Source organism: Rhinatrema bivittatum, chromosome 4 (genome assembly GCF_901001135.1).
Source record: "Rhinatrema bivittatum chromosome 4, aRhiBiv1.1, whole genome shotgun sequence".
Lineage (NCBI taxonomy): Eukaryota > Metazoa > Chordata > Amphibia > Gymnophiona > Rhinatrematidae > Rhinatrema > Rhinatrema bivittatum.
Genome location: NC_042618.1, coordinates 234,112,067 through 234,134,519, shown reverse-complemented (window position 1 = coordinate 234,134,519; position 22,453 = coordinate 234,112,067). Strand labels below are relative to the sequence as shown.

The window sequence follows — 22,453 nt, the reverse complement described above, 5'->3', positions numbered from 1 at the left end:
GCATGCATTTATTAAACAAATAAGGACCTTAGTGTTGGAGGAACAAGACCATACCTCCTATGCTGTCACAGATCCTATTTGATGTAAGTGCAAATTGGCAGACTGGATGGAATGGACCTTTTCTTCATTGTATCCCCGCTTCGAGTTGATTTCTGGATGCCAAATGTACATGCAGAATAGCAAGGGACAAAATCAGCCTGGCGTATGTCTATTGTACATGTATATTATGCATCCAGAATTTTTATTTCCTCAAGCCATTGCATTATACCTTTATTCTTAAGCACCACAAGCAATAGGTGTTTGAGAATAAAGGAAGGAACCACACAGGCCACTACTTTTTAAATTTCTCTTGAGGTCTTGAATCATGGATTGATTTAACACCAGTTTTGGGGCTGGAGTTAAATTTGTTGTGTTAAAAAAAAAAAAAAAAAAAGTGCGTTGGACGCCCAGCAATTTTCTGCATTGGTTGATAATAGCTAATAGCTCATCTACATGGAATTTACATGTGATGAGTGCTATCTGCCTCATAGTTGTTTAGTGAGTGCAAAGCAGGCGCCAATCTCCTTACTGCATCAGGTGCTAGTCTAGTGTGTCCAAACACGCATAGACCTGTGCACTAGGCTGAGTGCACTTTATTGCATTGGCCCCTTACTGTGTTCTGCTTCATCTGCAGGCAGCAAGTTTCCTCTGGGTCACTGATGTCAATCTTCCTTTCTTTGGCCCACACGGGCTGCTGACTCGCTCTTCTTTAAACTGCATGGGCTTCGGCTGCCCCCTGCCACTCCCCAAATGCAGATCACTGATGACATCACCACCTCTCTCTGGTTTTCATGGGCTGCTGCTGATGATGCCGCCTCCTCTTAGTGGTCTGCACAGGCCATTGATTCTGCCTTTTCCTCTTTGGCCCATGTGGACTGCTGACTCTTTTTAGTGTTTAGAAAAAAGAAAGCCAGTTGTCATGATGAAATTTCTAGGCACCATGGTGACCTGCATTGGTGTTTGTCATTCTCTGCCTTTATCACACGTGTGTCCTAGTCATAACAAAATGTGTGCCAGTCAAACTTATAAAAGATTATTAATAAACAGAATATTTTGATTGATCAGCCTTTATTTAACCTTCCTAAATAATAAAGTCATGGCAAACTCTAGTATGGATGTATATTCATATTGGGACAATTGCATCTTCTGGGTGGCTGGAGGCTCTTGACTTTTCCTTTTGCTGCAGGTTGCAGAAGAGCTTGTGCAGAAGGGATATATTTAGTTGGCTGTCTTCCATAATCCCCCACAAATGTAATGTCATCACTCTCTAGTCTCCTCTCTGTTTCCCTTTCCTTTGCTGCCTCTCTATTGCAGAACACCTCCATAGCCAGCTAGTTGGTACATGTCCATATTTAGCTACCTCTGGCGATTTGGCCAGCACAGAAACTCTGTATAGACTTCCTAGCTTGTCAGAACCTTCAGATAGTTCTCTGTGATCCTTCCAAAATATAGTTCTAAGAATAGCTTTCACTTCTTGCTTCAGTTGTTTTTTTTTTATGTCTGTAAAGAAACAGTCTATCTTTTAGAGAGGTCTGCATATGTTCAATGAGAGTGGGTTGGATACCTCCCCTACTTTCGATAGCTTACCCTGCAAGAAAAATCTGCTTTCTCTTAAACTGTTGTAAATATTCCACTGCATGCTAAACTTCTGTAAACCCAGTACAGAGTTCTGCTGGCACCATCAGGGGTATAGCTGGCCAGGAGTTACAAAAACTTCCCACAAACCTCCATCTTTTTCATGACTTATATTGTAAAGAGAGTAAATATATTGTTTGTCCATTAACCCTTTCACTACCGAGGTCTGTATAATCTCCCAGACCAAACAGTTTTTTGGGTTTTATTTATTTACATTACAATTTTCAAAGTGCAATAACTTATTTGTGTTTCCTTAGACAAATTATGCATCATATTTTTTCAAGATGACAACAGCTTTCTAATCATGCCAAACTTATGCATCTATCAGTTATATATACCTACAATCCCTCTCTTAAGGGAAGCAAATTTGTGAAGCTCAAAAGTTTTATAGTAATGTTTCACTTAAGAGGAATTCTAAATTGCCAGGGGTGGAAAGTAGTAATAGATCTGGACATGAGCGAAAATGCTTAAGTGCTAGAGCAAAAAAATATTATTTTTTGCAGTCATTTTTCTTTTTTGCTCTTTATGTGGGGAGGGGCATTTTTTTTTTTTTACTTTGGTTATTTTTTTAAATTTTTTTAGTTATTTGTTTTTTGCTTTCTTTCTTGGTATCATATTGCTTTTTCACAGTTTACATTTTTGAAAGGTGAGGAAGAGGAGGAAACCATTGGTAATCTTCCTGTCTGAGCTAACTTTCTTCCTCTTCCCCCCCAGGATAAAGTAATTTAGTATCTTTGAAACAAAGGGTTGAAGACATGACGAGAGCATCTGTCTCCATTCTGACCCTTCCTCCTGCACCCCACTCCTGTGAGATCCAGTATGGAGATGTGCATACCTATGAAATGTTAAGAGAAATTAGGGAAACTAACCAAATTGGTAGTGCAGTTATAATGGGAGATTTCAATTACCCCGATATTGGCTGGGTAAGTGAAACATTAGCACATGCTAGAGAGATAAAGTTCCTGGATGGAATACATGACAGTTTTATGGAGCAATTGGTTTAGGAACTGACGAGAAAGGGAGCAATTTTAGATCTAATTCTCAGTGGAGTGCAGGATTTGGTGCGAGAGGTAATGGTAGTGGGGCCACTTGGCCAATAGTGATGATTATATGATCAAATTTGAATTAATGACTGGAAGTAAATCCATGGCTGTAGCACAAAACTTTCAAAAGGGAAACTTTGATAAAATGAGAAAATAGTTAAAAAAAAAAATTTGAAAGGTGCAGCTGCAAAGGTAAAGAGTGTGCAACAGGCATGGACATTGTTAAAAAAAAAAAAAAACAAAGCATCTTAGAAGGACAAGTCCAAATGTATTTCTCATGTTAAGAAAGGTGGAAGGAAGGTCAAACTATTGCCAGCGTGACTAAATAGTGAGGTGAAAGAGGCTATTTTATCCAAAAGATCTTCATTCAAAAATTGAAAGAAGGATCCAATAGAAGAAAATAGGATAATGCATAAGCGTTGGCAAGTTAAATGTATGCCATTGATTAGATAGGCTAAGAGAGAATTTGAAACTGTAGAGGCAAAAACTCACAATAAAAACTTTAAAAAATATATCCGAATCAGAAAGCCTGTGAGGGAGTCGGTTGGACCATTGGATGATCGTGGTGTTAAAGGGGCAATTAGGGAAGATAAAGCTATCGCGGAAAGATTAAACAATTTTTTTGCTTCGGTATTTACTGAAGAGGATGTTGGGGAGATACCCATTCCAGAGACTGTTTTCAAGGGTGATGATTCAGATGAACTGAACCAAATCATGGTAAATCTGGAAGATGTGGTAGGAGAGATTGACAAACTGAAGAGTAGTAAATAACCTGGACCGGATGGCATATATCCCAGGGTTCTGAAAGAACTAAAAAATACAATTTCAGACCTATTTCAATTAATTTGTACCTGAAGATTGGAAGGTGGCCAGTGTAACCCCGATATTTAAAAAGGGCTCCAAGAGTGATCCAGGAAACTATAGACTGGTGAACCTGACCTCAGTGCCGGGAAAAATTGTGGAAACTGTTATAAACAAAATCACAAAACATTTAGATAGACATGGATTTACCCAAAGGAAGTCTTCCCTCACAAATCTACATTTTTTTTAAAAGGGTGAATAAACATGTGGACAAAGGTGAACTGGTAGATGTGGTGTATTTGGATTTTCAGAAGCCATTTGACAAAGAGGCTTTTAAGAAAACTAAAAAGTCATGGGATAGGAGGCGATGGCCTTTTGTGGATTGCAAGCTGGTTAAAAGAAAGGAAACAGGATTAAATGGTTTGTTTTCACAGTGGGAAAAGGTAAACAGTGGAGTACCTCAGGGATCTGTACTTGGACCAGTGCTTTGTAATATATTTATAAATGATCTGGAAAGGGGTACGACAGGTGAGGTGATCAAATTTGCGGATGACACAAAATTATGCAGAGTAGTTAAATCTCAAACAGATTGTGATAAATTGCAGGAGGACCTTGCGAGACTGGGCTTCCAAATGGCAGGTGACAAGTGCAAAGTGATGCATTTAGGGAAAAATAACCCTTACTGTAGTTACACAAGTGTTAGGCAAATAAAATGATGGATGACATAATGCCTCTGTGTCGCTCCATGGTGAGACCGCATCTTGAATACTGTGGCAATTCTGGTTGGCGCATCTCAAAAAAAGATATGATTGCACTGGAGAAAGTGCAGAGAAGGGCTGCCAGAATAAGTGGCCTGGAAAGGCTAAGGAAGTAAGGACTGTTCAGTTTGGAGAAGAGACGACTGAGGGGGGAGTATGATAGAGGTCTACAAAATCATGAAAGAACTTGAACAAGTTAATGTAAATAGGTTATTTACTCTCTCGATAATAGCAGGACTTATACCTCCTGCAATTCTCTTATTGGCCCAAGCTCTGCCAGTCCATTATTCTCATGATTCTGTTGGTGCGCTCTGACATCATCTGGCTGCTTCTTGCAACAGCTGGATGATGTCGTCAGAGCACCAACAGATAAACCTGTTTTGATTTTTTTTTTTCAGTAAAAACTGAAAATTTTTTTCTCATTAAGGGTGTTTTATCTGGGTTTTTTTTTTTTGTTTTAATTAAAAAATTAGAAGCCCTAATTATAGTTGTGCAACTTTTCACTGGTTTCAAATAATTTTCAGCTTCTACAGAGTTCTTGAAAGAGTTTATCTTTTATGCAAAATCCATCAGGAATTAGGCAGACCTTCAGGTAGACCAGTACTCTGAATTCCGGATAGAGAATGCTGAATACTCTGAGATCCATTTTCACTTCTGCTGCCACTCGCTTCTCGTGCACTTAGCTGCCACACCATCCACACACTGTATTTACTTGCTGTACTAGATTTTTAAAGACCAATAAATCTGAAACTTCCTAACTGTGAGTCTCCTATTTAAATAGCGCAACAGTGCTCCAGATAATCTTGTATTTGTGAGTTACACGCTTTTTTTTTTGTGTGTGTTTGCTGTCAGCCCATAGAGTTGGGGGAGCCCCCTTTTTTAGAGATCGGGGAAGCTTTCCAAAGAGATTGCGCATAGTGCCTCTGCTTCTGTAGGAAAGCAGAGGAGCATGAAGTTTTAACTAACCAATGAAAAGGAGCACAACCCTTAAAAAGTTGATAACCACTGCTGCATCCTGTTCCAAATTATTTGTTTAACCTCTCTCCTCTTACATGGTACCACTTGGCAATTTTTAAAAGGCCCTATGAAAACAATCTGAGGCAACTAGTTTAAAAGTTAGAAAGTCTTCCGAGCTGATAGTCAGGTTTTTTGCCCTTTCTTTGGCTACAGTTGTATATTTTTCATCTGATCACTCACTCCACTTTTCTCTTGTCAGAAACAATAACCTAGTGACGTGTTTCAGGCTGTAGATATAGCCGCCTAGTTGCAGTGACTGGTCCTAAATTACAAAATCCCGTGCAGCAGTTTTAGTTATTTTAGTAATTGTGTAGTAGTTTCATTTCACGGCTTGTTTCTCACTGGGAGATGTCCAGTTCATTGATATTAGGGGCTGCTTGTGCTCAGTGACAAGGTATGTGCACGACTGCTTGCTTCTCAGACACGGGGAGTATCATTTTATAACTGTGTATGATGGTAGTGTAAAGTCTGTGTGTACCTTTTATGTGCAGACCTTACCTAGAATTTTCAGACTCATGCACGTAAGCTTGGTTTCAAAAATTTGTGCGCAAGTGCCAAGTTCGCTCACAGACCCACCCCGTACAAAGTTACACCTGCTCTAACCTGTGTGGGTGAACTTATGCACCTACTTTTTAAAACGAAAGTATGCACTTAAGTTGCAACCCTGCCCTAACTCCACCCCTTGGGTCACCTCTTCAGTGCCTGTGTGAAATCATGTGTGAAATCAACGTTCGTGCATATTTTTACATGAACTGGACCCTGATTGATTTTCAAAACATCCTGTACATGTATAAAAGTTTATGCATATATTGAAAATCTAACCTGAAATGTTTTCCTTATTGTTTCATGCCCTGTGGATAGGCTGGGTTGCCAAGGATTTAATAATTTCTGTGGCAAATATTTTAACAACTATTCTTTCCTCTTCAATTTTCCTTTAAGATTGAAAACCTTCAGGAGCAGCTAAGGGATAAAGAGAAGCAGCTGACCAGTTTGAAGGATCGAGTAAAATCCCTGCAAGCTGACACAACAAATACAGACACTGCCTTGACCACCTTAGAAGAAGCCCTTGCTGAAAAGGTATGTGGCTTGCACAAGCCATTTTTTTTCCCCTTCATGAATTAGTAGCAGGTTACAGGTACTTAAAACCAAAGTCCTCTGTTTACTGAACCTGTGTATTAAAGATAACAACAGTGAAGGGTTTTCTATGTTTTCCTAATAGGCCGATACAGTAAAAGTCGCGGGAGAGCGGGCAGGCACACAGGCCACTCTCCTGTGCGCGCGATTCAGAAAAAACAATTATTTAAATTAGGGCCTGCGGTAAAAAGAGCGGCGGCTGTCAGCAGGTTTGACAGCTGACGCTCAATTTTGCCAGTGTCTAATCTCAAACCCACTGACAGCCACGGGTTCAGAAACCGGACGCCAGCAAAATTGAGCGTCTGGTTTTCAATCTGCAAGCCGCGGGTCGATTTTAAATTTAAATTTTTTAAATTTTTGATTATTTTTAACTTTTGGGACCTCAGACTTAATATCGCCATGATATTAAGTTGGAGGGTGTTTTTACTGCTTTTCTGTGCACTTTCCTGGTGCTGGCAGAAATTAACACCTACCTTTGGGTAGGCGCTAATTTCTGAAAGTAAAATGTGCGGCTTGTCTGCACATTTTACTTTCTGTATCGCGCGGGAATAACTAATAGGGCCATCAACATGCATTTGCATGTTGCGGGTGCTATTAGTTTCGGGGGGGTTGGATGCACGTTTTCGACTCGCTATTACCCCTTACTGAATAAGGGGTAAAGCTAGCAAGTTGAAAACTCGCGTCCAAACGTGGGTTAACAGTGCACTCCGCCGGAGCGCACTGTACTATATCGGCCTGAGTATTTGTCATTTTTATTCTGGAGAGAGAGTTTCAAGATAAGCAAGAGTAGTTCAGTGAAGGATAATGAATAGAAGGAGTTGAAGAGAGGGGCATACTCAGGACAGGTGTGGAGGGCTCAGAGCACAGCTTGTGGCCTGGGGAGGAGGAAGATGGTGTTGGTTTGGGTCACTGGAATTTTGTTTGCAAGGTGGTAGATAACCAAAGAGGAAGAGTCTCAATCTGGCCACACTGAATGGGCCAGTTGATCTTTCTGTGCTATCATTTACCATGGGGGCATTTTTCAAAACCTCCAACCCAAATGCAAAGTCCATGGTTACTTTGCATCCACAGACTTTTCAAACTTTGAGTCAAATTGTATGCAAATTTCCTCTTTAAAAATTGTACATGAGTATAACTGGCCCATAGACTTTGCACCTGCCTTTTGTACAGACTTAATTTGGCTGGGAAATAGCACATGAACATATGAAAATGCAATGTATGCAATTCTGTTTCCTAAACCCACCCAAAGCATGTCCCCTGGGAACGTTTTAACTCGGGTAGAAGTACATAACCTGTTGAACCCCATACGTCCTTATAGCCAGACTACACCCATATATTAACCCCTCTTTTCAAGTCACTTGATTGGCTCACTATCTCTTTCAGCATACAGTTCAGACATCTCTTGATTATAAGCAGGGCCCTCGGTCTCCTGCGGTTCCATGTCTGCAGTAAGGGCCACAAAATTCGGCCCCTGCCACAAAATACTGCAATATTGGCCCCTGGTCTCCAAACTGCCATTGGAGACCAGGGGCCCTCTCAGAAAAGAAGCAATGGTGACAGTGGGGCGACACATGGCTCCTTTCTCTTCCCAGAAGAACAGCAATGGTGCCAGTGAAGACAGCACAGTCTTTCTCCTTTGCCCACCCCCACCCACGCTTGAATTCCTTAATGGCATGCTTTGAACCATGAGTTCAAAGAGCAATGCTTTGACCCCAGCAGGGAAGGAGAGAGGAAGCATCAGAGGAGCTGAAAAGCTGCCATCCTCCTCTGGTTTTATGATAGGAGCGGGTGAGTGAAGAAATTTGGGGTGGGGGGGAGGGAAGGAGAGAATGAGTGAATGAACCAGTCATCACAGTGTTGAGGGGAGAGAAAGGGAGGAGGAAATAAACTGGAGATCATAGGGCGACGGAGAGATTGAAACACCTTCACCCTTTGTTCATTAGGGGAGAGGGTTTGTGAGGCATATGAGAGGAAACCAGGGTGAATGAGGGGTTTGTGGGGGAATGTGGGAACGGTTGAACAAGAATTTGTCTGGTGTGAGAGGGAGAGAGGAAGTGAATGAGAGACTTGAGGGGATGGAGGGGAAGGGAAGTGAAAGAGTGAGTGGATCAAAGGAGCTTTTTAGAAGAGGGGATAAGCAAAAAGAGGGGATGGAAGTGTGATTGGGGAGGAGGGCTGTGGCTTCCTTCCTTCTTCACTTACTCCCAATTTTTCCTCTTTCTCCTTCTCCATGACCCCCCATCCCTAGTTCTCCTCCTTTCCCTCGTCTTCGTCATCTCAGCTTCAGTCCTTGCTTTCAATCTCCATCCCCAGTATCCCTTTTACCACTCCCTCAATCTTTATTCCTCTTCCCTCCCCTGATCCACTTATTCCCTTTATCATCCTTGAATCCCACATCTTTTCCTCCATCTTCCTCTGGGCCTCTGTTGTCCTCCATCCCTCCATCCAACTTCTACTGTCTATGATTTCTTCTTCATTTCCCTCCTCTGTGATTTCATCTCTTCCCATTCCCAGAGCCATTCCATTCCTTCCTCCCTAGCTCCATTCACTAACATTCCTATTCCCCTAAAGAACCAAATAAATTAACTGGGTACAGAAATGGCATAAAGACTATTTTTATAAAGGAAAAAAATACTTTATTTTACATTGGAAATATAAGAAAAATTAAGCAAATTTGCAATATAAATGCCACAAAATTATATAAAATCTGCCACAGAATTTGCCAGTTCTTGCCACAGAATCTTGAAAGATCTGTTGGAGGAAACTGGGGACTCTGCCTATAAATATATTCATTCTGCAGTTCCACGTTATATCTCCTCTTTTATTACGCCCTATGCTCCTACTCGTGAGCTTCTCTCATCAGGCAGTTACTCTGAACTGTGCCTTTCTTTTCCATCACCAACTCCAGATACTGTGCTTTCTTCGAGGACAAGCAGGATGGTAGTCTTCACATACAGGTGACATCATCAGATGGAGCCCTAGTGCGGAAAACTTATGTCAATGTTTCTGGAACTTTGACTAGGCACACTGAGCATGGTGCCGAGGGTCCGCGACGGTCTCCATCTGTGCTGATGCCAGTCACCGATCCACTTCGAGGGGCTGAGAAAGATTTGGCTACTACTCCTTCCTCCCAGTTAGTCTTGGCATCGGCAGTGTTCGAGGAGGAGCTAGAGCGTTGAATCCAGCTAGCGGTGGACTGGGCACTGCAGGGTTTCGGTCCTGTAGCACCGATAGCACCAGACCTATCCTTGTTCTGCTTCTGGAGAAGCTCAATGTGCTCATCGGTGCATTACCTACCCAGTTGGCATTGGTTCCTGGGACAGAATTGGTGCCCAGCAGTGAGGCCTCCCCCTACCGATACGGTGGTCATGTCGGTAGGGGGAGGCCTCAGTTCTTCCAAGGAGGAAGTTCCACAGACACTGGAGGAGACACCAAGGCTTGACACCCCCGACCAGTTCTACCAGTGCCTGCACCTCTGGATATATGACGAGTATCTAGGGACCCAACCCCTTTCTTTTTTAGTGAGGATGAGGAATTGTATGACTCCTGGGGGGATGACATTTTGGAGTCCAGCTCCAAGGGCCTCCCTTCAGATCTGTCACTTCCAGAGGAGTGAAGGAAGTCTCTGCCTGAGGATTTGACCTTTGCAGGGTTTTTGAGGGTAATGGCGGAAATCATCCTTTTTCAGTTATTGACCAAGGAGGATGCCAAGCGCAAAATGCTTGATTGTCCAGTTCGTGGAGGCTCCTAAGGAAATCATGGCGGTCCCGGTACATGAGATCCTTAAGGAGCTGCTGATGATGATATGGGACCACCCCCTCATAGTGCTTCCTGTCATTAAGAAAGCAGACTGAGTTTACCTCATCCAGAAGGCTGTCAGATTTGAGAAGCATCACCTGCCCCACCAGTCGGTGGTCAAATCTGCCCTCAAGAGGGCCAAGCACTCTCTGACTCATTCCTCAGCACCCCCTGGGGAAGGACCATAGAACGATGGATGTTCTTGGGAGGAAAGTATTTCAAGGCACCATGCTTATTGCCAGCATTGTCGCCTACCAGCTCTACATGAGCCAGTACTCACGGGACATCTGGAAGTAGGTGCAGGAGTTGGCTGAGCATCTGCCTCAACAGCAGAATAATACCCTCATGCTGCTGGTGCATAAGGGCCTGGAGTGCAGAAAACACAAGGTCCATATGACCTACGATGTTTTCAAGACTGTATCGAGAGAGTTTGCAGCAGGAATTGGCACCCATAGAATGGCATGTCTGTAGGCCTCAGATCTCTGACCAGAGGTACAGGAATGACTCGCTGACATGTTGTGTACTGGAGAGAACTTCTTCAGAGATAGGGTAAGGGATACTGTGGTCCAACTTCTGGACCACCATGAGACCCTCCCAACAACTCTCCGCTAGTATTCCAGACCCATCTTCCTCATCCAGGAGGCCTGCAAGACAAAGGGCAAGGAAGTCTTTCTTTCACCAAAGGAAGTACTGTCCTCCACCTCCTCGCTAACATCAACACCATCAGGGGCTTCCATGGCCAGCCAAGGCAGCAGAGAAGCCCCCAAGCCTCAGACGACTCAGACGGCCCCTCAGACAGCTCCAGAGAAGGGGTTTTGACTGGGCCGTAGGGAGCATAAGCCAGTTCCCCATACCCTGGATGATGGATCCTCCAATTGGGGGAAGGCTGCGGTTCTTTATGAGCCAGTGGCCCAGTATAACCTCGGAGTAGTGGGCTATGTCCATCGTCCATCAAGGGTACCAATTGAACCTATTGGGTATCCTGCCAAATTGCCCTCCGTGTCCGTGTTGGGGACTGTTAGTGTATCAAGAGGTACTACTAGTGAAGCTCTCTTCCCTCTTAATGGCCAGAGTGGTTGAGCCCATATCATCAGAGCAAAGAGGATGGGGATTCTACTCCAGATATTTCTTGATTTCAAATAGAACCTAAGGGCCTTGAACAAGTTTCTAGGAAAAGCACTTTGATCCCCCTTTTGTGAAAAGGGGACTGGCTATGCTCCCTTGACCTAAAGGATGCATACTCTCATATCGAGATTTATCCCGGTCACAGGAAATATCTCTGATTTGTCATCAGAAGACAGTACTTCTAGTACCAGATGTTGTCGTTTGGGCTCATGTCAGCCCCACGGGTCTTCACAAAATGTCTGGCAGTGTGGCGGCAGGCTGGAAGTGGATGCTTACCTGTATCTGGATGATTGGCTGATCAAGAGCACATCTCAGGCTTGACCATATGAGTGTTGGAGTCACTAGGGTTCGTTCTGAACTACCAAGTCCCATCTCAGCCCGTCACTTCAATTGGAATTCATGGGAGCCCTGCTAGACACTGCTCAGGCCAAGGCCTTCCTGCCTTGCCAGAGGGCAGTCATCTTGACGACCATCGCAGCAGAGATCCAACAGAGCCAGCAGATGTCAGCCTGGCACTTGTTGAGCCATTTGGCCACAACCATCCATGTTACTTCCTTAGCACGTTTACACATGCATAGAGCCTAATGAACTCTGAGGTTGCAGTGGCACAAGGGTACTCAGAGCCTCCAGGATTGCATCTGAGTCACCCCATCTCTCCAGGACTCATTGTCCTGGTGGCTGGTACTTTCAAATCTGGAATGGGGGATCTCATTTCAAAGTCCCTCTAACCAAATTGTCCTTAACACGGATGCCTTCCACCTTGGGGTGGAGAGCTCATGTAGATGGGCTCAGCACTCAGGACCTTTGGTCTACCCAGGAATGCTCTTGTCAAATCAACTTCCTGGAACTTCTGGCAATCAGTTACGCACTAAGGATTTGCAAAGATCGGCTGCCAACAAAGTTGCCCTGATCCACACCAACAACCAAGTAGCTATGTGGTATGTCGTCAAGCAGGGAGGCACAGGATCGTGCCTCCTGTGTCAGGAAGTGAACCAGATCTGGTCGTGGGCCCTGTCCTAAGCAATGGTGCTCAGGGCCATGTACCTGGATAAGACAGAAAAACGTGGTAGTAGACAGGCTGAGTCGAGCCTTCATAACCCCATAAGTGGTCCCTGGACCAGGGGGTAGTGAATTGGATATTCCACCTCTGGGGGAACCCGGACGTAGATCTCTTCACATTCCCTTGCAACAGGAAGATGCCTCAGTTCTGTTCCCTGTACAGATCAGATGGAAAAACAGCCTTAGATGCCCTCACCAATCATTGGGGCAATGGTCTTCTGTATGCGTATCCTCTGATTCCCTTGGTGGCGAAGACTCTCTTGAAACTTTGCAAGTACAAGGGGACTATGATCCTCATAGCCCCTCATTGGCCGAGACAGGTCTTGTTTCCACTCCTACGGGAGTTCATCTGAAGACTGATCAATCTGGGGACTTCCCCAGATCTCATCATGCAAGATCAAGGCAGGCAGTGGCATCCCAACCTCCAGGCCATTACTCACAACCTCTATGTTAAGAGGTTAATTTTGCAGCCACTTGATTTTTCAGAGGATGTGTCTGTACCTGGTGGCTTCTAGAAAGTCTTCACTAGAAAGTCTTATGGACTGAAATGGAGGAGGTTTTCCATGTGGTATGAACAGAAGGCCCTAGATTTGTTCTCTTGTCCCACACAAAAACTGCTTGACTACCTCCTACACCTGTTGGAGGCTAGCTTAAAGACCAACTCTATCAGGGTTCATCTCAGTGCAGTTGTTACATACCACCAAAGTGTAGATGGTACGCCCATCTCTGTGAATCCTATAGTTGTACACTTAATGCAGGGCCTGCCTCTAAGGTATCCTGCTGTGTCTTGGGATCTCAACGTATATTAGCTCAGCTGATGTAAGCTCCTTTTGAGCCACTGCACACCTGTGACCTGAAGTACCTGACCTAGAAGGTCATATTTTTGGTGGCAGTAATTTCAGCACACAGGGTAAGCGAGCTCCATGCCTTAGTGACTTTTTCACCTTATACTAAGTTTTATCATGGCAGGGTGGTCTTGAGTATGTACCCTAAGTTCCTGCCTAAAGTGGTGATGGATTTCCATCCTGTCCAGTCAATCAGCCTGCAAATATATTTTCCCAGGCCCCATTCACACCATGACGAACGAGCACTGTACAATTTGGACTACAGGCGAGCCTTAGCCTTATATCTGGAGTGGATAGAAGCCTACATACAGTCCACCCAACTTTTTATTTATTTTGACAAGAATAGATTGGGCGTTGCCAGACAGACACTATCCAGCTGGCTAGCAGATTGCATCTCCTTCTGTTATGCCCAGGCAAGACTACATCTTGGGGGTCATGTCAAGGCTCATTCAGTCAGAGCCATGGCAACATCAGTGGCCGACTTGTGAGCAGTTCCCGTGAAGGAGATCTGCAAGGCTGCGACATGGAGTTCTCTCCTCACATTCACATCTAATTACTTCTGGATAGGGATGGCTGTCGCGATAGTAGGTTCGGCCAGTCTGTCCTTCGTATAGAATCCAACTCTCCTGCTTAGGGTCCATTGTTTGGGTTCAGGGTGTCTCCCCCTCTGTTACCAAGATCACCGGTGGTGGTGTGCCCATTGGCACCTGGTTGAGTGTCTGTTGGTCCTTTTTTGTGATGGGGAGCAGCCTGTATGAGGGATTCACCCATGTTCGAGGATTACTATCCTGCTTGTCCTCGGAGAAACCAGAGTTGCTTACCTATAACAGGTGTTCGAGGATAACAGGATGTTAGTCCTCACAAAATCAGCCCACATCCCCGCTGAGTTGGGTTTCTTCTAGTTTTTTTTATTTTAATCATAATTCTGTATTACAAGACTGGAGAGGGATGCCATGTGAATGTGTGATATAGGGGCATGCTCAGTGTGCCTAGTCAAAGTTTTAGAAACTTTGACTTAAGCTTTCCACATCGTGGCTCCATCGATATCACCCATGTGTGAGAACTGCTGTCCTCAGAGAACACCTGTAAGCAACTCTACTTTCCACTTTGCTGTGCCATATGCCTAGAATTGATTTCCTGTTCATCAAACTCCCTCTCTGGCCTTATTAAAAACTAGCCAACACACCCATCTTCTGAGGCTGCTTTTAAATCTTAACCCATGGTTCTCTGATCAGAACCTAGTTGGTTTTAACCATTTTTCATAGTGAAACTCACCAATTCTATTAGTTCTGTTTGTTTTGTCTTGAATGGATTGTAAGCCCTGTAGAGCAGGGCCTGTCTTTTATGCATGTTTGTACAGTACTGCATATACATAGTAGTGCTATTTATACCAGGGTATAAATTCTACTGACCTGAGAGGGAAGATCAGATTGGTTGAATAGGTGGCACTGTATGCAAAGGATGGCATAGAATCAAGCATGATACAAAATCTTGCAGGAAACAAAATGAACTATGGAGTCCTTATTGATAGAAATTCCATGTGTGACTGATAATATAGCAGCGGGTGTTTACTACTGTTCACTTGGACAAGATAAAGAAACAGACACTTGGCAATAATAATGGGAGGTTTTAATTACCTATAATAAATCACATTGTATCAATAATTTATTTTTTTTTGTACTTTTTGTGAAAATGTGAATCAGTTTATCTTATCTTTATGTGAATATACTGGACCTTCATACTACCCGCGGTTTGCAAGTATGTAACTTGTAATTTTTACCATTACGGGTCTTTTTAATCATCGGTCCATAACATATAAGTTTTTTATATTTGCAAAATTTTTTCTTTGCTTTTAAATATTTTTTATAAAAAATGTGGAAAAAGTACGTCCCTTAAATGGCGCCATCGCGCTTCAAAATCCGGAGTTATAAAGATGCACGTCCGATGAGTCCACGTTTCGCGGGCTGCTGCTTCAGGGACTGCACTGCACAGTTCACGATGTAGAGTATTCTCCGGTTAGTACTTGTCAGAAGTATCACAGTTAGTCCACATAGCTTTCCAAGTTTCACTAGAGGTCCAACTTTAATTTTTCGAACCTTACCGCCATTTCCTCTTGTCTGCAATCTTTATTGATACAACGTGATTTATTATAGGTATGCTGTTGCTTCGTTTTATGCTGGACCAATTGATACAGATACTATTGAGTTTTTAATTACCCTAATATTGATTGGGTCAATGTCTCCTCAGGATATGCTAGGGAGATGAAGTTTTTAGAGGCTAAAAGTGACCACTTCATGGAGCAGGTCCTAGAATAGAAAAGAGAGGCATCTACTTTATATATAATCCTTCATGGAGTGCACAACTTGGTGCAAGGGGTTACTGTGATGGGATTGGTAAGCAATAGCAATCATAATACTGTCAAAATTAACATAAACACTGAAGGGAGATATGCTGCGGTTTTCTTGTGTATACCACGTCACATCTTAAAGGACTGGAGCCAGCGATCTGGCCCGGTCCACTTTAAGCCTTAGATGACAGGGAATCCTGGTATGGGTGGAGGCCCTGGGAAGGTGCATATCTAACCAGGCCCGGAAGGGAACAGGGGCCCTCAGGGAAACAGGAACAATCTTTAAGAAAGGCCCAGACCAAGAGACTGTAAGTTGTGATACTGCTTCTTTGTTTAAAAGCTGTGAAGATATACAGTTATTTTTCTGTTGTGAATTAATAAAAGTTCATAAATATCCAGCTAGGGCCTAGCCTGCATCTATTTTCTGGTCATTCTGACTGTGCACAGTGCCACAGGAGGAAATTAAGTAGAACTACTGCAATAGCATATAACTTTAAAAAGAGAGATTATGATAGAATGAGAAAATTAGAAAAAAAAACTAAACGGAGCAGTTGCAAAGTTTAAAAGTTTGTATGATGTCTGGACATCGATTAAAAAGACTATCTTGAAAGCCTAAATAAAATACACTCGTGCATTAAAAAAGGTTGAAGGAAGACTAAAGGACTGCCAGCATGATGATGTGAAAGTGACAGTTAAAGCAAAATGGGAATTGTTCAAAAAACTGAAAGCAGGCCCAAATGAGGAAAATAGGCAAAAGCATAAATACTGGCCGGTTAGATGTAAAACTGTAGTAGACACGCCAAAGGATAATTTGAGAAGAGGCTTACTTAGAGGCAAAAACTAATATCTTTTTCAAGTACATTCAAAGCAAAAAGACTGTGAGGGAGTCATTTGAGTTGCTAGATGGCTGAAGGAGCACAAGGAAATAGCAGAAAAATTGAATTAATTCTTTGACTCTGTCTTCACTGAGGAGGATATTGGGAACATACCCATTCCAGAAACATTCTTTGATACTGGTGATTGTGAGCAACTAAAACAAATATGTATGATAATTGTAGATGTAATTGATCAAATTGATAAACTAAAGAGTAACAAATCACCAGGAATGGTTAGTATCCACCCCAGAGTCCTAAAAAAGCTCACACAGGATATTGCAAACCTGTTGCCAGTAATCTATAACCTATCATTTACAACTGCCATAATATCTGAAGACTGGAGGGTTTCCAGTATAATGCCAATCTTTAAAAAGTTTTCCGGAGTGATCCAGGAAACTATAGACTGGTGCTGGGCAAAATGGTAGAAGCTAAATTTTAAAAACAAAATTACTGAACATACACAGTAGATAGACATAGTTTAATGGGGAAGAGTCAACATAGCAAAGAGAAGTCTTGCCTTACAAATCTATTGGAGTTTTTTTTAATAAAGGTGTTAATAAACATGTAGATAAAGATGAGCCAGTTAATTATATCTGGATTTTCAGAAATAATTTAACAAAGTCCCCTGTGGGAGATTCCTCAAGAAATTTAAACAGTTATGGGATAGAGAGGAAGCGGTGTCCTGTTGTGGCTCAGTAACGCCATCCCTTTAATAAATCATGGTGGTGACAGCAATATTTTGTGGGGATGCTTTGCAGTAGTAGGTACAGGGAGGCATGTGAAGATGGATGGTGGAAAGTACAGGCATATCCTGGAGGAAGACCTGTTTGCCTGCCATAGACCTGGGATTGGAGAGAAGATTCACTTTTCAGCAGGACAATGATCCTAAAAGCAAAAGCAACAATGGAATGGCTTGGCATGAAGAAAGTGAATTCCCTCAAGTGGCTCAGTCAAAGCCCAGACCTGAATCCATTAGAAAATCTGTGGCAAGACTTGAAGCCTGCAGTCCACAGCCCACATTCCCAGCCAACTTGAAAGAGCTTGCTGTTCTATCAAGAAGAGGCAAAAACTGCACCATCCTGCTATGCAAAACTGGTAGACTTTCAACCTAAATGACTCATGGATGTTATTGGTGCAAAAGGAGCTTCCACTAAGTATTCTTATTCTTAAATACTTTTGGAATATTTCTATAATTATTTCATGGTGAAAGTGTAGAGTATGTTTTGCAGATCAGTGAAGCAAATTGCTACCTTAATGCATTCTGATTTGTATTTTTTAAACAGCAAAATGTGAAAAATGTACAAGTGTATGAAGACTTGTACAAGGCATTGTACATGCTTATTGCAGTGATGCCTGTTTTTGATCCCTTTTGACACTGTGGTAATATTTTGGTGTTTATTTGTACACGGTTTATTAATACATGTAAGATCTCTACCTAAGTAATTGAAAGGTCCCAATTTTTTAAAGGCAGCTTGAGGTAAATTCTGCAGCGCGTTTTCAAAATCCTGCAGCTTATTTGCAAAAAAATTTTATATTTAAAATGTTAAACACTTATATTATAGTAATATAGTTTTCCAACATTTCTTATATTGGTATTGTATTTTTTCCTTTTTGATTAATTTTCCTCCTTTCACATTTTTTAAATATTTTTTTCATTTTTCATTCCTTTCTTTTCTGTCCTTTCCTCCTCGTCTCTCCTTTTCTCATTACAACCTGACTTTTTCTCCTGCAAAGGTGCCTTTTTTTCTTGCTTGCTTCTGCCATTCTATTTTACTTCATTCCTCTCTATCCTGCAGTTTTTTCATCTCCCAGTTTCAATCCTCTGCCTTTCTTCTCATGCAGTCTTGTCCCTCCTGCCTTCTTCCCTCCTTCTCCTAGCTATTCCCTCCCTCAATTCCCCTTTCTCTTCACCCATCCCTAAATCTTTCTCTCCCTCTTCTTGGCCCCCCTCCCCCATCCCTGATTTCTTTCTCCATCTTTCTATGTCCCTTATCTCTGGTCATTCACCTCCTTTTGCTAACCAATCTTACCCTCCCCTCCTCTTCATTAGGAGGAAAAGTGATGGCATGTCAAGTCATGCTTGCCTTCTGCCACCCAAACCCAACTCTTGGTTTGAACTGCATGAAACCCTTTAGTTAAATTTGGTGCCCCAAGCATCTGAAGTCTCAGGTTCTCCCTTCTCCTGGCCCTCGGGCACAAGGGAGCCGTGGAGATGCGGGGACCGTGGGGGATCCCCTGTTGGGGAATCTAGCCACGCCCCAGGGTGACACTGACCCCGATCCGGACCCAGATGCAGTCCTGGGCTAGATAGCTGAAAGAGGCAGACATGACTTAAAGCATCACCACTTCTGCCAGCCGAGGGAGGAGTAGGATCAGTGGGGAGGGGGGGGGGGACACTGAGGTCCATGTGTAGAGTGAATAGTGCAACCACCCTGGGTCCTGCCATTGTAGTCTCTTCCCCAATACTATTATTTCAGTGTTCCAGGGCCCCACTGTGGTTGATTCACCCTGGGACCCACAATTTTCTAAGATCACCTCTGTCCATGTATTGGGGAAGAGGAAGAGAGTTCTCATTTACATGTGGACTGCCTTCTTATTCCTGCAGTCAGTCCTCTAAATATCCTGTGATTCTGCAGGAAACAGCAAATCCTGTGGCAAAGACCAGATTTTGTGACCTTTTCCACAGCTGTGGAACTATTTGGGGGGGGGGGGGAGCAGGGACTGTGATCATAAGCCATTTTCTCTGTACATATAATATCTGCAAATATTTTTGTCACCAACATGGGTATGGCTTGAAATTCACTTGACTTTAATTATACTTGCTTTTTATTGGTTTAATGCTAGAGAGTATGTCACCTCTTAAACTAAGGTTCCTGAACATACCCAGATCAGGCCAGACCAGTGGGTTATGCACTCCCACCAGCAGATGGAGGCAGAGAAAAAAACTTTGAGGCCCTGCTATATATATATACCACTAGTCCACCTGCAGCTCCTAAGTATTTCTTTGTCTCCAGCAGATGGTGGTCGTGCATCCTGCAGCTCTGGATTGTTTTAACAGGGCTCCCCGAGGTGTTAGGTTTCGATCGCTTGCCATCCCTAGGGTGGAGCAGGGAGAACGGGAGCGTTGGACACCCCCCGGCTGTAGAGCCCTCGGATTCCGGGGAGTTGGATAGCCAAGGGACTGGTTCCCTTCACGCCCCGAAGCTCTCTTCCAGCGCCTCCTAAAGGAAAGTACCCTTGTGGGAATTTTTTTTGTTACTTAGAGTTTAAAAAAAAAAGAAAAAAGGATTTTTGCCTTCAGTTTTTTCTCTGCAGGGGCTTTTCTCTGAGGCTTGCCATTTCAGGCAGTGCTCGTCTGGGGGGGGGGGGGGAGGAGCATCCTAGTGCCCGGAGCTGCCTCGGGTCGGGGAAGCAGCTCCAGGGCATTTTTGGCCTCAGGGCAGGCGTCCTGAGGGCCTGGGCAGTCAAATCGGAGATTTGCAGTCATTTTTAACTGCTTCCTTCCTCCTCCGTGAAATGCTGAGCCCGGGCTATTTTTGGCGCGGACACCATTTTGTTTTTCGTGGGTCCCACGCGAGTGCTCATCCCGACCGATTTTCTTCCTTCGGGGGAGCTGGGGGAAGGACTGCCATGTCTGAAAGTGCCCTGGTGGAGGTCTGTAGGGCCTGTGGCCTGATTTTAGAGTTGGATGCTCATTCTCTCTGTGCCTCATGTGCTGCGGGGGGTCATCTGCCAGGGGCTAGAAACCCAGAAAGCCTAGGCGCGTGCCTGGGGGACTATATATCTACAATTGCTGTATTTGAAAAGTAGACACAAGAAGTAGTTAATACTTTCTGACAATTAAAAACTTTACTGACAAGTTCTTTAAAAGTTGTCTGTGTTCAACTGGCCTGCTTTAGGAACAGTTTTGAAATGGTGTCATGAATTATCTGGTTCTTAGGATGTTTACAATGATCATTGTATTGCCTCCTCTGTATGCATATGTGTCTCTTGCATATTCATTGTTATACTGAAAACAATACTGGCTGGATGGACTTTGAGGACAGGGTTGAGAAACACAGATGCAGAGGATTCCATTTGCAACATCAATCCTAACATGAACCTATCCAATCCTGTGATCTCATGGAAATGTTTGCTTGGAAATTTGCTTAAGGAATGTAAAAAATGACAGACACAACATATTTAGTTAAGCTAGGGTCATAATATGGGCAGCCAGAACTGTCGCTTCTGCCCAAGCCCGCCCCTTTACAACCAAATAATACATGCACACAGATTTGGGATTCAACAGGCCACAGCTTTATTAAAACACCCCGGAGCCCGAGCCATGCAAATGTAACCTTGAATTCACCATTTTCACCCATTCGCCACAAGCCAGCAAGATGGGCAACCCAGGCTATCCCAGCCCTGCAAATCATGTGAACCCAGGCTATCCCAGTCTGCCAGATGGACGCCTCCCAGGCTATCCCAGCCTGTATGCAGCGCCCACCTTTATCACGTCCCACGACTCCCACCATCATCAAGCAAGGAGCAGACTAAATTGACCCCCGCCACTATCCAGCAAGGAGCGGTATCAGCCACAACTGCACCCAGTTATTTGGCTAGGGACCCCTGACCTGCCCCCAGTCATGTCTCCAGTTACCAAAGCATAACCCCCCACCAATCGGCTCGGGCTACCTGCCGCAGGCGCAGGTAAGAATTACCTGCGACTCTCAAAGATGCGGCCAGGACTCCCACGGAGGATACATTCCACAGCCTCCTGCAGCGAGTTCAAGAACAAGTCCAAACCAATGAAAGATAAATGTACCCTGCCCCCCCCCCCCCCCCCCCCCCCCCCCCCCGGAAGAAACCCTGTACCAACTCCCAGGACCAATCATGCCGTATGTGAAACCCCACTATCGATGTCAGCCAAGAACCAATCTGTTGATTGGCCTTAGTGCGACAACTATGCCAAATCCTTTCCTTGATCGCTGCAAGATGTAGAATAATGTCTGACCAACATAGAATCGTGGCAGGCAGCAGAAAAGAAACGCACATTAAATCCCTACGCACCATGTCAATGAAGCGTCGACCAGACATCTTCCCCCAAGCGTTTCCCCCAAGGTGAATAATCAAAATATCCGGAGGACTGAGACAATCCAGACCCCGATGCAAACACCATAACAATTCCCCCCAGCACATCCCCCTCCACCCCAACCAACAAAAGGACACTCCACGCCCCCCAAAGTCCAGATTTGTCCCGTAGGGACATCCTTGAGCATGAGAAATGTCCCAGGCCACATAGTGGCCCACAATCCATACGATTAGCTCTCGGCGGACTGCACCTGCAAGGAGAGAGATGTTAATATCCAGTGCAATTATGGAGATCCCTTGCGCACATATCTGGTGAAAGCATCCGACTTCCACCTCCCTATTTGCTGGATCATGCCGCCTGAGAGACCGGAGAGAGCCGCAGAGGTGGTGGCACCAATCCAAAATGAGTGAGTCCCGAATCTCGTAGTGTCCAACCCCAGCACAGCCAAGCAAGCCCGCTGCACTGCCTTGAACTGATACATTGTCAGCAGCTTCACATCCTGGTGCACCAGGAAGTGAACACCCCCGGAAGGACGAATACGCCCAAACGCAACACCATTCGCTACAGGGCAAGTACGCAGACCCAGCAAGGGAAGGAGCACCACCGAAGACCCTCTTCCAAGCTGATCCATCTTGGATCTATGAATAAACAAAACAACCAACTCTGCACAGAAATAGGAGCCCGGACGCAACAGATCCCTTGGTCACCCGTGCCACTAACTCGCTGACTCGGAAAGCACCAAAAAAAGCCCAGACGAAAGCCAGCTGGAACAAACAACACTCAAATTTATTGTCACAAACCTTGGCCAACACGTCCCACAATCGGCACAAAATGTCCTGTGTAATAGGAAGATGTTTGTCAACTGCCGGGGGCGAACTGCAATCCCAACCTGCCAGCAACTGCCGG

At 44.1% G+C, this 22,453-nt stretch overlaps 1 protein-coding gene across 15 annotated transcripts in view; it reads left to right on the top strand.

Annotated features, from left to right (window-relative positions):
* ERC1 (ELKS/RAB6-interacting/CAST family member 1) overlaps positions 1-22,453 on the top strand; it is a 1,001,239-nt gene that overhangs the window by 354,006 nt on the left and 624,780 nt on the right. For all 15 annotated transcript variants that reach the window (XM_029599916.1, XM_029599915.1, XM_029599914.1 and 12 more), the window contains one exon: positions 6,233-6,370. In XM_029599916.1, the coding sequence (XP_029455776.1) occupies positions 6,233-6,370 (138 nt within the window). The remainder of the gene's footprint in view (positions 1-6,232; positions 6,371-22,453) is intronic.